The sequence below is a fragment of the Magallana gigas genome, chromosome 8 (genome assembly GCF_963853765.1).
Source record: "Magallana gigas chromosome 8, xbMagGiga1.1, whole genome shotgun sequence".
NCBI lineage: Eukaryota > Metazoa > Mollusca > Bivalvia > Ostreida > Ostreidae > Magallana > Magallana gigas.
In genome coordinates, this window is record NC_088860.1 from 39,820,346 (window position 1) to 39,839,087 (window position 18,742).

The window sequence follows — 18,742 nt, forward strand, 5'->3', positions numbered from 1 at the left end:
TAAATTATTAAAGAAAACTGTTTTAAAGTGACACTATTGTAAGTACATCTTGATCGAAACATTAATTTATTAATGCAAAACATGTGGTTACCTATTTACCTGGAAAGTTATCGAAACGGAAACTAAGCAAACGAAAGCTTTTTTTTTTTTGCCTTTTATGCAGTTGATTTACTTAGACCTTCGAGAATCAGGAGAAGAGGGAAAGAGATTATTCCTACAAACAGGTTTGCTTGAAATTCCATGATAACTTCTTAATACACTCCTTTTAAAATATTAAGTCAAATCAAAAATAAACAAACTTATGAAGTATTGTGAATTGTGTTGTGTATCGACGGGACATGCAGAATGTAAAAAGGGCTTTTAAAAGCCTTCAGTTATAGGACTGCTGAATTGTTTGGCAATATCAATATATATATTGATATAATATATATATATATATATATATATATATATATATATATATATATATATATATATATGCAAATGTCACAATATAGTATAAGGAAACAGTTTATGACGTTCATTTATTGCATAGTTAAGCAAAGCCAATACAGATACATATTAATGTTTTTTCTATTTCACTGTTCAACGATTTCATATGGTATCCCTGGTCACGAAGATGTTTTTTCATTTCTTCCAGATGTTTCTTTTCTTTTCATCGCTCACTATCTAATGACAATATTGATTCAAGGCGGCTTCATTTTTGGTAAAAGTTTAACGGTGGTATTATGCCCGTTTTGTGCAGCATTATAGAGATGGCTGCAATTCAGTGCAATGTTATCTTGCCCATTTCTACAAAACACATGAAAAAGTAACAAAAGAATATATTTTTATTTCAACCTCAATTTTCAAAAATCATAATTTGGTGAAAGAAACATTTATATAGTGAATCCGCTATAGTTATTATTACGAACTCGTTATACGGATATTACAAATTACGGATATAACTAAGTTAATCTATTGGTCCCCAGGACTTTGCTTTAACCGATTTTTACTGTATTTGTTATTTTAAGATGCAATTTAACTGAAGGGCACTCTTTTTATTTCCAACCAAAGGAAATAGGAAAGGATATTCTAGCACCTAACATTTTTTTAAAGTGTGTGGGTGCAGCTTCATGCAAAACATCTTGGCAAGCAATTAAGTAAATTCTCAAAATCATGAAAGAAAATCTTACCTGTAGCTTCCTCATTTTCAGTTTTATTTATTATATATATATATAAATATATATATATATATATATATATATATATATATATATATATATATATATGAGTGTAGAAAAGAATTTTTTGAAAATGCAATACATTTTTAGAATATGGCCATGTGGGCCTCGTCCTATGGCCTGAGCCCCTGACCTATTTGTGTAGAAAGCTTTGAAGACCAATTCATGTATAACTACCGACTCAGGTGACCTTAAAATGCACAGGGAATAGAAAGCATTAAATTTATAATAAATGTGTATCATGTATTTACCTTTCTTTAGGTCTGATGATTGATGTTTTGTTTGGGTTATAATTCTCTGAAATAGCAGAAACTAGAAAACTGACCAGTCAGGAAGGGCCCCGCTATGACAATTAATATAGAGAAGTGAAAAAAACTTTGAATTCCATCCTCTTTATATTAACAATGATGAAAAATAAATGCCCGGCATAAGATGTAAAGAACTGCAATATATATAAGGTGGTAAAAAAAAGAAATGAAAATTATAAGTAAGAACTGTATTTTTAAAATTTCAAGATAATTCCTGAATGTCCAAAAACTCAAAATAGTAACCTTGTATCTGCATAAAACAGGGATAACCTCATGTCTTGTAAAAAAAACTAAATGAAATGTGTATTTAAAAAAGATTTAAACAGGTGTTTTATAAAATGCAAGCCTTCAGTGAATGCAAATACATTGTATCACCCAGGGTTGACCTCAACTTCAAAACAAACATCAGCTGCAGACAAAGGTGTTCATTAATCTTCATATGACAGATAGAGATAAGCCTCTAAATTTTCTGCAGCAGGCAAGATAATTAATCCCAGGGGATTAATTGTTCTGCTCTCTCATCCTTTTCTTCTAAATTTACAATAAGATTTTTTTTTCAGAAATGACAGAATGGGGTTATTATCTGATTACCTGTTAAAATTAACAGCATAAAGGCAGAAAAAAATAAAATTAATAATTAAAAAATAAAATAGTGAAAAAGGATATCTTAATATATATTTTGATTTTAGAATTCAATAAAATTTCATAAATCATTGTGTACGGTATTTTAACCAAAATAAAGTATGAATATTATATATTTGAAATCCATATTTCTAAGAATGTACACAATACTATACATCATTCAAAATTAACCTTAACTTCAATACAAAGTTCATTTTGAAGACACAGGTAGTGCAGTAATTAATCTCAATGATTTTCTTCCTGTGGAAGGTTAATTAATCCCAAAGGACAAATATTGCACAGCCTTCCAAATACTGTATACAATGGTAACATTCTCAGCAGTTATCTCTCTTTGCCCATTATCATTATGCATAGTTAAGGAATTTACCCCACCACCCCAGCTCCAAACCAGAAGACATAGAGAACCAAACTTAGCATCAAAATATGTATTTCTGCCTACTGAACTACCATACCAAATTTGAACTTGATTGGGCAACCATGAAAAAAGTTATTAGAAAAAAAAAGAAAATTTGTGGACAGAAGAGTGACAGACGGACGGACGGACAGAAGGACGGACGGACAGAGTGATTACTATAGGGCACCCGCAAATCCTTGCGGGGCCCTAATAATACATGTCTGTACAGTAAAATCTTACAAATCTACGTCATGTAATATATTAATGTCCTCACACCTTTATAAAAAGTATTGCATATAAGCCAAACCTTTAATTCCTTGATGACATGGATTTCTAGCATATGCATTCGACTTGGAAATGAATTCGAAAGAAACTTGATGTGGCGTAACGCCACGCGAACAAATTCTCAACTGCCAAATTACATATTACATTATTGTATGATTGCAAAACAAATTATAAATCCATGCAAAATACTCATTTTAAGTACAAGAGGCTTATATCTGTTAAAATTCGGTTCAATTCATCGGAATTGAACCAAATTCAAACTTGACCGGTGTTTTCTAATAAATTAAAGCTATTTATCAACTTTACATACTATTTGCATCATTTCATAAGTTAAAGAGTGGAAACTAAGAATTTTCCATTTTTTTCCTTAAGTTCAAGTGGCATAATTCTGCAAAAATTCATCGGACCGGAACTAAATTCAAACTTGATCTGTATTTTAATCTTCATATAAAATATCAGTCTTATTTATGCATCCCTCCAAAAGTTAGAAGCGGAAACTGAGAATTTCTCATTTTTTTCATCGTTTAATTAAGAGGCACAACTATGCCATCGGACCAGATACAAATTCAAACTCAACCTGTACATCCCTATGACACATACACATATCCAATTTGAGTTAAATGTGTGCATTGGTTGTTGAGATAATGCTCGGAAAGTGAATTTCCCATTTTCTCATACCTGTTTACCCTCCCGCATTGCGCGGAAGACTCCCGCATCCAACCTATCTCCCGCGCGGGAGACAAATTTCTCCCGCAATCGTATTTGTCTTCCCCATACCCCCCCCCCCAACATTCTGAATATTTTTATGCAAATTTCAACAACCACTGCGGGTTTTTCTCTGATTTTGGGCTCAAAAAGCTGCTGTGTAGCTTGAATGTATCAAAATCCATCCAAGTACTGTCTACCGTGATCATAGTATGACATGTTGTAGTCCAGTTTACTTTTTACGATTACTTCCGGTTTTGACTTAAATCAGTTACGTATTTAGTTATGCATAGGCCTTATAAGAAAAATAAGTGAAAGCTTAAAACATCTTGATTTTACTCTGTAACACCAAAGAAAACAATAACAGCCAGTGGTGTCACTTAACAGGTGCACAGGTAAAGCACCCAAGCCACATGCAGTGAGTCGTGACTAATTCTGTCTGACCAGCACGGTCGGTAAAAATCAAAGTGAGTTTGGAACACTGAGTGTTTTACAAGCTACCGATAAAGTGAAGCTTGAGGAAAAAGTGTAAAAGCATTTCACAAGAGTTTTTTAAAGTAATATGAATTACAGGGATGCTATAGACATTACAACAGAGATCATTTTTAAATGATACTTGAGAAATACATGTTGTTTTGTGAATTAAAAATATATCCTATATATTAGGAAAAAAATAATTTCAATTAACATTATTTTCTGGTATTTTCTTCACTGGGTTTCACTGCAAATTCAAAATAGGCAAAATAAATTTTCTGTGTTTACCCTAGATGTCAGTATGCAGTATTGGTACAATACTGAACAATAAGAAGACTTAATATAAAAAGTGGCACAATTAACTTCTTGTATTGTACCATGCAAACAAAATAATAGTTTTCTGAACATGTACAGCAACACAAGTTGTAATTGCACACTGGTAGTCATAGAAATAATAAAATTCAAAATGATTGCAAATGCAAATACAATGGTAAAATAAGGTATCTAACAGTATTTTTAATATATATTTGAATTTCATGCGAAGAAAACGTCGTTTACGCAAAATCCCCCCCTTAGCCAAGTTGGTAAGGGGGAGATTCTCCCACATAGCAGCTTTGAAAGGTTAACAGGTATGATTTTCTTCTACGTTCGAGAGGCATAACTCTCATCGAACCGGAACAAAAGTTAATTCTAACCTGTATATTCATAAGATACATTCAAATATCAAATCTCTGAGTTGAACGTGTGCAACGGTATTTGAGATAATGATTTCAAAGTGAATGATAACGGAATGACAGAAGGACGGGAGGACGAAGTGACAAATAGAAGGAAGGACGAAATGAGACAACACTATATGTCCAAGTCATTTCATGGCGGGGCCATAGAAGGGTTTAAGTTTGAAAACAATCAAATAAATGTCAAATTGTTATTGCTATTTGAAAAAAGAAGCTTAACGCGTCAAGGACCCTTAAAGTGGCACCCTTTTACAAATGTATCGGTACCAAAAAAAAAATTAAGGAAACACATACGTTTTATGAAGAATGGTTACATACCTTATTGGTTTTAAAGAGGCATCGTCACGATTTTGGTCAAAAATTATTTTTCCGATTTTAATGTGTACGATGCTTCACTAATGCATTTTCAATAGGCAACCAAAATTTGAGTGTCATTTGTTGAGTTATAATTTAAGCGAGTTACATAGCTTACAATTCTTCGCTATGTAAACAAAGCTTTTATTTACATTTTGAATGTTGAAGTGAAAACTCCCATTTTAGACCTACAGTCAATGTGTTAATCGTTAGGAGCTGTTTTATTATGCTCAAAATGAATAAAGAAAATAGACAAATCAACTTAAAAAGGATTTTTACTGGTATTTGAACCTACATGTATGTAAACAAAAACAGGGCACGAGCCTTGTTTACATGACAAAGAATTGTGAGCCCTGTATCTTGCTTAAAACTCATCGACTGGCACCCAAATTTCATTTGATCATTACGAATGCTTTTCTAAAGCATAGTAAATAATAAAAAAACAGAAAAATAAATTTTGACTAAAACCGTGACCATGCTCCTTTAAGGACTTTTCAAATATCATTTTTGTCTTGAATATGAATGTGTTGAATCGTCATCTTATTATATTATGTATTGTATACATATTCCATGTAAATATTTACTTTCTCCGCTTGGTTTAAATTTGTTACACATAGTTTACCATAGCAAATAATTATAAAGGATAAACACAACTCACTTTTAATGTAGATACACAGTATGTATATACTAGAGGCAGTGACAAATACTCCCAAAAATGTTATAGGCAAAGCCCAAGTATTTGTCTGTTTGCTGTGATTATTCTCTACTGAATAAGTTTCTTGAGAATCCGTTGTTCTGTTCTTAATTTGATCTCTTTCAAATGATTCTTGGTTGGTTCTGTTTTGCAAAATAGGAAACATTGTCCTGTTAAGTAAAAAAACGTAATACATAATAGTAATTGTTAACTTTTACATAACATCAAACAATTGATTTACGCTGATGTCAGACTATTCTGTACATTCTAGTATACCAAAATGATAAGCCTCTTAGAGCATAAGCAATATCAGGTTAGCAATTTTACTCCTGTCACCATTAACTGACAAATTGTTTTCGGTGTACAAACTCTAAGCACACATATAAGATATGGTATTTATGTTACCCGAGAAGTATCCTGTTTGCATAATTTTCTTTGTATTTTGTAATGATGATATGAATAAATACATTTACCTTAAAAATACGTAAAGATTATACTCCGGTAAGTTATATTGTTGATTCTTTTAGGTTACTGATGCTCTGAAATTTTAGTGATTTCATACGAAAGAATTAAAGAATTGACTAGCTTATCTTAATGGGAAAATACTAAACTAATTGTGGTATATATAAAGAATACATGTATATGTATTTTTATGTAAAAATGATGTATAACCATTTTAAAGAGCTGAATAAAGCAAATATAAAATCAAACGATAACAATTGCTCAATTTATCTTTTATGATTTGAATTATATTAAAACTCTTTGACGAGAGCCCTTTAAATGACGAATCTATTTTTGTTTAGCCTAATCCATGATGAAACGTTATATTATGCGGTTAATTATGACATTGTGTACACAATTTAGAATTCCATTTTGGAGATAAATATAGCCATTTTAATGTAAAACGGCACTGAAATAAACCTTAAACTAATTTTTTTTTTTAATCTCTAAATTTTTTTTTTTAGAGCTTAATCACTTGAATGGAAATTTTGGAACTTGTGGAACTTGCACATTACAATTTAGTACTCATTTTGAGATAAATATAACTATTTTAATGTAAAGTTTCACAAACATAGACCTTGAACTAATTTTTTATCCTTATATTTTTTTCTTGGAAAATCAGTTAAATGGAAATACTGGACTTAAATAATTAAGTTTGTTGACATGCACAGAATTGCTAAAGCTCGTTAATTTGAATTAATTTTAATCGAGGAACAGTTTTTAATGTTTTATAAACAAATGCAAATGATTTGAAGTTAAAGATATTCATTAAAGAGGAATCACCAGAGGTGGTGAAATAAAAGTCCTGGGAGGCATTATTTCGGCAAATTCTTATGTGTAAAATGTATAAAACCAAAACTTTCTGTTTTCATCGCGTCTTCAGATTTAACTACTTGATAGCTAGTGATCTGCATTTTTATTACTAAAACAATAACTTGTATTTTCCTTCATTTTTGTAATTCAAACCTTGGACAAAATCCATTTAAAATCAATATTTGGATGTAGAATTCGAAATATATAGAAATAGACTCATTTGAAAAATCTTCAAAAACTGAGGTATAGAAACGTCGAAACGAGGGATTGTCCCAAAAATAGTTCTGATCGTGAGTGTTTGATATCATCACCGTTTGATAAAGCTAATGTTTTTCACACGGGTAGTATACACCACACTTATGAGATAAAGTTGTATTTTTACATTTGGTATCTGATAAATATAGTTCGTAAATGTGAAAACTATTAAAATCCTTACTGATATACCTTTTGTTAATTTTAATGATTATACTGTCTATAACAGTATAAACTAAACCGTCATCAAGAATTTAAAAGATTTACATTTTGGTCTTCGCACCAAACTTTTGCATCTACATTATTAGCCATTATTAGGTTATTTTCATTTTTTGGAATTTAGAAACAGAATCAAATATTGTTATGTGTGTATTAAGTCATTATTCATGTTATTTTTGAAATTTACTAAATACTATTCATTTGAATTAATGACTTGAATGTTAATAATTTTGACATTGTTATAATAAAATACGAGTGTAAAAATGATTTGTACACTATTTACATTTCTGATTTTTTATTTATGTAAAACTACAAACGGAATTAAAAGCAAACAATAATTGCCTTGTTTTTAAAAGATGTCTTACCTTTTACAATCTGGTTCGGCGACGTAACAGCCGTTTTTTATACGATGACAACTCGGGTCTGTAGATAAAGTGAACACATAGATATATACTAAATATATATTTTAGTCCTAATGTGTAAATTGACTGAAATTGTGCAAAATACCACATTTGATAAAATCTGTTTGTTGTAAATGTTTTGTTTGTAATCCATAATTCATTATAGTATTTTGCTATCTACGAGGGTTGTCCCAAAATAATGTAGACAGGACACATAATTCATAATTTGTTCACTGCAATGTCATTAGACTTCTATGTTTTCTTCAATGACCCTTTGGCAAACAATACTGAAAAAATCAAATTTCTACTTTAATTATTTCTCGAGAAAATAAATAATTATTAACACCAAGCTTTGTCAGGCGGCGCAATGTGCGACGTCGAAAATTTCCAGTTTTACGTTGTTGCTAAACCCTCCACATTGTTTACGATAACATTAACGGTTTATTTCCGAAAATGTCTTAAAAAATATCATCTTTATACATGTACCCTGAGTGCACATTCAACATATATTTCTAGTTTTGTTTTGTTTTTAATTTTTTCTAAGGCTCCAAACGTGGCCTGTATTATATTACTTGTTGTCTAACGTCCGTCTTACCGAAATGTGTTGTTCTGCATTTTGACGTCCATTGATATCGTTCGGGTTTCTTTTTTTCACTTATTGTCACCATATTTGTTCAAATATTTTTTTATGTTGTTTAACTACTTATTCACAAAACGCATTTCTAATCGATTTTGTTAATTTCATTATCATTACAGAGCTACTGAAATCATTTTCAATATTCTAAAGAAATATTTAAAAAAGTGTAGTATGACTTAGTGACATAAAGAAACAAGTACAAAAAAATAAACGGTCTAAATTACACCACCTTACTCTATATAATCATTGGGGCCTTGTCCCAATAACAAAATCTCTGACCCAGGGGCCATGAAATTCATAATTTTGAAAGAAACCTTCTTCCTCCTCATAACTGTCATAACATCTGCTAAATACCCAGGAGCAAAGGAGAAGATTTTTTAAAAGAATTACTGCATTCTTTTAGAGCCCTACCATTACTCCAAAACCCTTCATCCAGGGGCCATGAAGTTAATTTTGGAAAAGGCACTCTTCCTCATTTTTACTATGTACTTATCGTTCGTCTGCCTTATATTCTAAAGCAAACGCTTAATTTTCAAAGAATTAACACGTTTTCAATATATAATCATTACAGCTCCACCCATACACCATAACTCCTGACCCAGGGGCCAAGAAATTCACAATTTTCGAAGAAGCACTCTTCCTCATTATGACTTTGTACTTAGTTCATGGGCTAAATACTCAGGAGCAGGGAAGAAAATTTGTAGAGAATTGATGCATGTACTGCATTACTCGATAGTCAATAGAGCCCCATCTCCTAGCGCCATGAATTTCGCAATTTTGGAAGAGAGTTCAATGCTTATTGCAATCATGCAAGCAGTTTGACTGTTTGATGTAAAAAAGTAAAGATATTTTTAAAGTATGCATTTAGTTTGAAGGGTTTAGTCCCATCCAAGAGTAATTAAGAAATGAACTCAATATCTACCCAAGTTATACTCGTATAACCTGGGTTGGAGCAATTTACGCTTTTTTATAATCCGCGACTCAATGTCTACCCAAGTTATACTCGTATAACCTGGGTTGGGGCAATTTACGCTTTATAATCCGCGAAGCGGATTATAAAAAAGCGTAAATTGCTCCAACCCAGGTTATACGAGTATAACTTGGGTAGATATTGAGTTCATTCCTTATAATTTAATTTTCTGGAATTTGCTGTACAAATTGAGTCCGTTTTACTTTTAAAAATGATATAAATCTGTTCAAAATTCAAACGTAACGTCAAGTGAATTAGTACGTTGGTGCATTGTGACGTGTCTTGTGACGTGCAAACTAGGTTATACAAATTTAACTTAATTTTTCTACCCAATCAAATGCCGCGTTACAACCAGAATTAAATTATACTGTTTTACTCTTGGATGGGACTAAACCCTTCAAACTAAATGCATACTTTAAAAATATCTGGTATGAAAAAATTTATTACTCACACTTAAAAGTTTCAGATGAAAAGTGAATGACCGTAGGACATCCTTGAGTAAAGTTTGTGCAGTTGTATGAATCCACTCTTGAGTAGCGTTTGATTAGATACAAACAAAGATCTGAAATTAAATAAAAGCATTTACATGGTTAAAAACCACAGAATGACGTAAAATATTATTTAAAACATTCCTAAACTTTTAAACTTTCTTTTGTTTTGTTTCATAATTCCAATACATTTAAGAATAGTATAAAATTGAGACATTGATACAGAAAAAGGGAAATTTTATATTAATTAATTACTAAATTCATGTTTAAATTTAATCATGAAAGGCTAAAATAAATTTAAGGTTTTTATAATTTAATGACATTAATTTGAAAATAGCGAGTGGTGTAATAGACAAACAGCACATTTCTTCGTTAAAGTTTTATTGTTTCAGTGTTTTTCAAAATATCGTGGTTCTAATCTTCACCCTATTTTCATCAATGAATGTCCTCTTAAATCCTTACATCACGCTTTTCATGATGTTACAATTTTATGAAAGTAAAATATTTTGAAACATTATTTGCAGCCTTGAATTATATACTGCTGTAAGTTTTTTTTGTACCATTTTCAATCAGTATTCGTGGATACATGTAACAAAATTCCGTGAGTTCCGTGAGGTTTTCATTGGGTAGGCACATGTAGCCATTGGTCTCTGTACAGTTGATAGCAGAGGACCTCTTGTTCCATTCTATTTGATTTCTGGGACAAATGTCTGTTGAATATACGGGGAACTCATAACCTTCCAGTTTTCTCTGAAAAGAATATTTGTAAAAAAGATATAAAGAAGTTGTAAGATAAAAGTTCTACAGTCATGTAAGTGCAGCTAAATTATACATCGATAAAAGATTGTTATCTATACTAAAAATAGACAATATACAAAAATACATATTACATTGTCATATTCTGTTATATATTCTCACTAGTTAACTCTAAGAGTTAAATATTAAGATATAAGCCCGTCAAAAAATATAGTTTTTTTTAAATAAACAGAATACATCTTTTGTATTGACCGACTAGAATTAATACTTTTATGTTTGAGTCATTCTTTTCCTCTTAATTATTTATGAATTAAGACTTTGTTTTATAATCAATGAAACAATATTCGCTAAAATTCTCCCTAGGGTTTTACATAACTCGCTTGCGTAACAAGAGTCCTATAGGCCTTACCGGTCACCTGAGTAGCATATAACCCATTCACAAACTTGTCGAGGAATTGCATATTTTCATTTCATTGGTTTTACTCTGGAGTAGAAAAATTATAAATTTGTAATGACGACCACCTCCCTGCCTGAAATCTTTCAAAAAGAACTGTGAAACCTATGATTTTGGTGAAAACTGAAAAATCTGGTCTACAAAATTATGAATTCAGTTTTCCTTTCAGGTGTGTGGAAGTAAAGAAGATAATTTTTTAACATGATATTCATTAATACTTATATATCCATTTTGGCCATGCCCTAGACTCAAAACCCATGCTCCAGGGGACATGAAATTTAAAATTTTACTTCCTGGTAAACATAATTATGAAGTCAGTTTTTTTCATACAGATGTGTGAGGATAGAGAAGATTTTAAAACATTATATGCATTAACACTATATTGCCAACCCACATCCCCATGTCCTGAACCCCTAACCCAGAGACCATGAATTTCACAATTTAGGTAGAGGAGCTAGTGGACATCATAACCATGTATTCAGTTTATTGCCCACATGTTTAGGAGTAAAGAAGATTTTTAAAGATTTTATACATTTTTACTATATGGCCATATTGGCCCCACCCTGGAGCCAGAATCCCCTGATACAGGGGTCATGAATTTCACAGTTTTGGTAGAGGGCTTCATAGACATCATAATCATGCATTTAGTATTTAACAAATATATATGAGAGTACAAATGAAGATTTTCTTAGATTTAATACATTTTTACTACATTGCCATATTGGCCCCACCCTAGAACAAGAACCCCTTGACCCAGGGCCATGAATTTCACAATTTTGATAAAGGGCCTCATGGACATCATAACCATGCAACCAATTTTTTGAATGTGTGCAAAGTTGATAGATTAATTAACAATAACGCTGCAAATTGTGAATCATGCGAAGGAACTAAGTCAAATCTTACACGTGTTTATACCCGAGTTATAAAGGTTACACGACCAGAAATACGCATATTCATAATCAGACTTGCACACCATCACGATTACATATTTACAAGTTTACATGTCTGGAATTTTAAACACGATTACCGTCCATAGATATAGAACATTTCCTAATCATGCTTAAAACATTTAATCGAAATAAAATGCAGTGTAATCAAAGTAAATTGATACATCTTGTAATTGAATTGTGTGTATCGCTGAAATACTTCCGTAAAACATCTCTAAATGTCTAAATTGTCGAGTTACAAGTACAGAGTTTACAATTCTTTATGAAGTAAACAAGGCTTGTGTCATGTTTTTGTTATGTTTGAATGTTGAAAAAAAAATACAGGTTAAGACCTATAATGAATGTGACACACGCTAGAAACTGTTTATTTATGTCAAAAACGAATTAGCAGATTGAAAAATCAGCTTGAACAGGAACTTTTACTGGTAAATCGAATCACTGTTAACAAACAAAAAGAATATGGCACGACCCTCGATTACAAACCAAAGAATTTTGAGTTATTCATTTTTGTTTTAAATCTACGACTGATCCTCAAAGTTTAATTGATCATTAGAATTGTACTACTATTTAAAGCTTTAACTATTTAAAACTTTGAAAATAATAAAAAAAAAATTAGATATGACAAAAATCGTGATCATGCTCCTTCAAATACTGGCGTAGTTGATTAAGTTTGTATTTGCGTCTCTTAATGCAAAAAAATGAGATACTTACACATTCAAAAAGCAGAAGAAATGAGGAAAGGAAAATTCCGAACAACATGAGACACGGAATTGCCTGACAAGGCATTGCAACCATTGTTACCATTTTACATACAGGAAGGGCCAATAACATCGGGACGCAGCAAATGCGTATGTGTATATGGACATGACGTTTACATTTCGATAAAAAAAAAACTGCGATAATTTTAGCTGTTGCATCATTCAGTACTGTAACAGTATTTAACTTCCTAAAGATAGAGAGTACATGCACACTTTCATAAAGTTAAAAGAGTTCATTGTTAGAACTTGTGTCCTAATCTAGCCAATCCTAAAAATGAAACCCTGCAGTAATAGGAGCTGTTGAAACGTTCAACATAGAATCTTTTTTCATACCGAATTGCTGCAATAAAGTAAGCTGTCTTAAAATTGTGGATACAGTTTTACTGCGAACAGTATCGAAACAAAACATAAAGAAACGAAAAGTTCTTTAATAATTGAGTTCTACCTGGTTTAGAGCAGGAATATGATATACTTGCACCACGACATCGACTGCTAAATGTTAGTTAATACCTTTCAATTGTTGTGAATTTGGAAACCCACATTCTTTTGATCTTAAATTTCAAAATTCATAAAAATTCAAATGAATAAACTTGCATTCAGAACAAAGATAAATACCAACTTTGGGGTGTTATGTTTTATAATCAAGATAAAATGTAAACTATATTCTATTCGAAATTCGGTGCAGTGCAGGCAAGCCGGAGTTCGCTGAATCATTCAGTATCAGTGTTGTTACCAAGATCTAGAATTATCTTTTCTATTAAAAAATATCTTACCCATAAACTAAAGGGTATGTGATATCTATTTTCCGTTGGTATAACGAGCCAGTACGACTGCCCTTGATTTTATTTATGGTATCAGTCCAAATAAGCATTAGTTATGTAATTTAGTAAGTAAATGACAAAAAGTAAAATGTATATAATAAACGGTACCAAAATAGACTATAAAACAATTTACTACTATGTAATGCAATATCTATTTCCAGTAAAATATCAAAAAATGAAACAGATGAGGCAGACTCTGTGGTATATAAGAGATTTAAACAAAAACCTGTTGAATGACATAAATCAGATTTTGATTTTTTTTATCAGTATCTTGTTTTAACATCTCTTCTATAATACATTTTATTGTTTAAAATCAGGATAATGAATAGCCTATATGACGAGACGATTAGAATTAGGGTATTTGATTTGTATAGTCTAATAATCTTGTGATCCTCCCATATCAAATTCTGGAGACAAACGCAAAAATTAAAACATCATTTTAATGTAGATTTGATTCACAATAATAGAGAGAAAATTTAAAGATAAGATCCGGAAACATCAGAGTCACCTGATTCAAAATTGGTATACTTGTGCTAAATAGAGCTTGTCAATTCTTTAAACTTAAACAGGCGCTTGTTTTTGTATATGTATCCAGGGTCCAACAGACTGTTGACAAGAACAGCATTACCGATCATTACCAAAATCTATACCTAGTCCCAAATGGTTGCAATTGGTTACCAATGTTAACCATTTTTTACTTTCAATTTTTAATAAATAAGGTCACAAAATTTATCAGCAGTCTAGTATGTTAGCAAGTTTTATAAATTTCTTCATCATAATAATTCAACATAATGGGATAAATCAAAGAAACCTATGTTACTTGTGAAAATGATGACTCGTTTGAATAAAAATGTATAAACAATGATAATGTCATATTTAGATGCAACCTTGTTTTTAATTTTTTAAAAATGTTAACTTTAGATAAATTTTTGGACTGTAGGCATGTATGACATAGATTTGATTTTAAAAAAACTGTTCTGGGGTAAAGGGGGGGGGGGGGGGGGTCGGTCTTGTATTCAAGCTCCTGTGGTCAAATTGGGAATAAAAATGTGATAAACGTTTCGTACAATGTCCTCTACGTTTTTGGTAAATATAATAAATCATTACTATTACTATCATATATAGGAATACTATTGAAACTACGTCTTGATAGAAATATTAAGTTGTGCAAAAGTAGTTACCTATTTACCTGGAATAATATCAAAACAAAACCTAAGTAAACGAAAGCTTTTTTTTTTATTTTTGTCTTTTAAGCAGCCGATAATATACCTAAACCTTCGATAATCAGGAGAACAGGGAAATAGATGATTCTTACAAACAGGTTTGCTTGAAATTCCATAAACACCTCTTTACGCACTTCTCAAAATACCAGGTCAAACTAAAAATAAACACACTTCATGGAAAATTGTGTCGCTTTGACGGGGCATGCAGAATTTAATCAAAGTACATGTACTGAAAGTACTGTTAGACGCTGGCGTCGTTTTAAAGAAGCATATTACATTTATGATAATTATTGTTGTCGAAAACCGCGGCCAGTATCACATACATGTACTAATACTTAACGCTTACTCGCACAACTGGTCGTGAGTTTCCTAAAATCGTAGCTGTGATCTCAATCCACACTTTACAAATGTTGTGTCTCTTGGCCGTCATCTTTTAAGGAAAAACCATAGATTTATCACAGTAGCCGTTGTAGTATAGAAGTTTGAATCTATATTTCGTATCTATGTGTTTGTATCTATATCAGTTGACATTGAAAACCCGTTTTCGGTAATACTATGCATTTTGATTACCCCAGAATGACTCGTTAAATACGTGGGCTGCCACCACATATTGAATGATTAATCAAATCCAAAGCGATTTCATCACAGTACACCCAAATATTTGATTGTATAAAAAAGGGGAATTTTGCTTCTTTGGGTTTACCCCGCAAAAAGGAACAACTTTTGAAAAGTGTGGATTGGACTATTGTGCTTTAAATATATTGTTGATTTCTCAAAGTAACGAGAACAAATAAAGCTATGGTATGATAAAATACTTATCAGGTTTCTACTAACTATTTGGTAATAGAGGTTATATATTTTCAATTATTAGAAAAATATATAACGCCAGGCGCCTGTCTTATACAGCTCTGATGAATTGTCTTAAAAGTGACGATAACGGGCAATACATTTGTTAGTTATCAGAGATTATGACAAGTTTAAACTTTAAACTCTGTCAAACGAGGGAACAAAACCATGTCATCTATGTCAAAAAGTATTCTAGTCCTATTCGCCTGTTCCTTTCCGAGGCAAACAGTCATCTTCTTGGCTTTAGTATTATAATAAATGGATATCATACTTTCAGTCTCACAATTAAATGATTAATTGGACATATCAACCTAAAAGACATTAGCCCGTCCGCATATGTATCGGACAGTATGAACATTTTAAAACTGAAACTTTCAAATATGTGCATGATTGTACATTTAAACCTTGTAGAGTAAGTTCCAGTCAGATCAAAACTCTGAGGTTGGGGTCAATTCTCAACAGGATCAATTTTCAAAGTGTCGAGGTCATCAGAGTTTAGAAAAAATCTTTCTCATACCGTTTAAAATTACCCCGGGTATAAATTACACGATTTTGGTCTCAATTTTTAAGGTTGAAAATGACCCCCGGGTCAATTTTCAACCCTGGTCAATATTCTTCGTTACACCGGCAGTGGGTGAAAGGTGTGAAAGGTGTGTGTTGGAAGGGGGGGGTGGTGATGTTATCTAAAAATCTTATATTGTACGTTTTTGTCCAATTTAATTCATATGTATATTGATTAAACATGTTTCTCAGGTGACCGTTAAGGCATATAAAGTCGTTTTAACACAAACCTGGACTTAGACACTCAGATTTGGTGTAGGCGGGGTCTTCACACGCTTAACTGTCCAGTCATTGGCTAATATGATATGAATACATTGAACGCAGTGCCACTTGATCTAGGGATGTTTATTTCAGTTGACAACGCGTCGAAACAGATCTAGAATATTTATTTTTAAAGTTTTTGGATATCATATTAGCTTCTCTTAGCGATGGTCATTATTTGACAACTTGTTTTGATGACCAAACAAGGTAGTAACATCCAAACAAAAGTCCCAGCTCTTGTTATATCGACCCTATCACCCGATGCCACCACGAAGACTTTACCTTGGCCTTTTGGATGTCTTTAATATCTCCTGCCTCGAAATGATTGGAGGCAAGATCCAGACTTCCGAAGTTTTGCATTGGTCGACCGTGTATCTGACGATCGACAATGAAACGGACAATCGCCTAGAAAGGTAAATCTGGAAGTAATGTCGAATCCAAAGGGGTGCATTCAACTTGAGTAAAATGAGGAGTATCTAGAGGACTTCACTCTAAATACAATGGTACATTGTACGTTCAAATCTAAAATAGAATTGACGATTTCTTCTTTAGTTTTCCTGTGAAACCCTACACCCAAGTCCTATGCTTACCGCTTAATATAATTTTTTAAAAAACTTATTTAAACTTTCCAAGGTCGCCATCTTTATTTTTAAACAATGTTGTAACCATGGCTTAACCGGAAATATTAGTTATGAGTACAGTATTTTGTATATACATATTGGAAGAAAAAGAGATAACAGCATGTAAAAAATATTTTAGTTTATTTACATAATTTCATTAACAGCATAGAGATTGACTTCGATAGGGGTAACGTTAAATGTCAAAATTTACATGCATATCACTTTTGCCACCCAATGGGGTGATGCATATGCGTGCATAGTACCCTGGAATAGTCTTTATCATTGTACATGCAAGTAGTCAAGTAAAACATGACAGATGTCTATAAAATCTTATGTTATTTCTATGGGTGACGTGTTGTCGAGAAGCAGTAAATGGAACGGGAAGTTCTGAATGGTCATTAATAATATAAAAATAATTTATGCCAATAAAGCATTTATATATGTTGCCTTGTGTTTATGTGTATGATGCACATAGTCGGGATTTCTGGGTATTTATAGCATCCCAATTACATCTTTGCTGATTGCGCATGAGCATTTTAGTTTCAATATTTTGTAAACAAAGACGATGTTGAGTCCGAGTTGTTTCGGGAAAACTTGCAAATTATCCGTATTCAAGGAGTATTTCCCTCGGCAGAACATGTAACAACAAATTGTGCATCATACAGTATAGGTAAAGTGGTTTATTCTTGTGTGGTTTTGCAGTGAAATCGATTGCGTCACTTTGGAAATTCTACAGGGCCAATGTCGATGTGAATTCGTGCGGATAATGAAGAAGTGACCAGTGTACTGCACTAACGTACAAACCTTTTATCTTTGATTGTGTCAGTTATGATACATTGAATGAACAAATTAGTTGTTACTGCATTTGCAATGTGATTTTTATCGGTGTATATACATGTTACGTAATAGGAGCTCGAACTATTCAAAATGTCCACCCTGTGTGTCAGCGATTTTCATGTAAAGCGACTAAAACCTTATCTCGACGTATACAATTCGTATGATATAGCTGGCCTGTGTTCTGTAAATTACTTTGGAATCAGCGGAGGATCAGTTTAATGTGATCACCATTTAGGTCGGTTATCTAGTGAAGTGAGACATCGTAGACCACAACACCTTATAGTGTGTCTAGGGGGACATGATTTAGACGTGGCAGATTGGGACTGGAGCGCTGAATGTGTTGTTGTTAAGCTTGTAACATTCCTGACGCAATTAAAGGGACTTGGACACGATTTGAGATCAAATATTTTATTTTTTATGTATTAAATGGTTTACTGGTGCATTTTAAATAATTGACCAAAATATTGAATGTTAAAGTCAAGTTACAAGCAAGATACAGCGGTAAGAATTGGTTGTTGTGTAAACAAAGCTCGAGTCTTATAGTTGTTTACAAAATATGTTATG

The 18,742-nt window shown here is 32.1% G+C and overlaps 1 protein-coding gene across 1 annotated transcript; it reads right to left on the bottom strand.

Moving 5' to 3' along the window:
• Positions 1 to 476: 476 nt before the first annotated feature.
• LOC136270970 (uncharacterized) lies at positions 477 to 13,115 on the bottom strand. Its single transcript, XM_066070009.1, has 7 exons — positions 12,963 to 13,115; positions 10,655 to 10,844; positions 10,058 to 10,168; positions 7,964 to 8,021; positions 5,778 to 5,983; positions 1,475 to 1,520; positions 477 to 792 (listed from the first exon to the last, which is right to left on the bottom strand). Exons 1-7 carry the CDS (start codon positions 13,080 to 13,082, stop codon positions 687 to 689), a joined length of 837 nt encoding a protein of 278 aa, XP_065926081.1. The 5' UTR covers positions 13,083 to 13,115; the 3' UTR covers positions 477 to 686.
• Between the last annotated feature and the right edge of the window lie 5,627 nt (positions 13,116 to 18,742).

Coding starts and splice junctions, on each gene's coding strand:
- LOC136270970 (XM_066070009.1), bottom strand. CDS start 13,082: ATGTTATTGGCCCTTCCTGTATGTAAAATGGTAACAATGGTTGCAATG. Junction 8,022..10,057: donor TTCATCTGAAACTTTTAAGT/GTGAGTAATAAA, acceptor CTTTATCTACAG/ACCCGAGTTGTCATCGTATA. Junction 793..1,474: donor ATCATCAGACCTAAAGAAAG/GTAAATACATGA, acceptor TGTGTTTTGTAG/AAATGGGCAAGATAACATTG.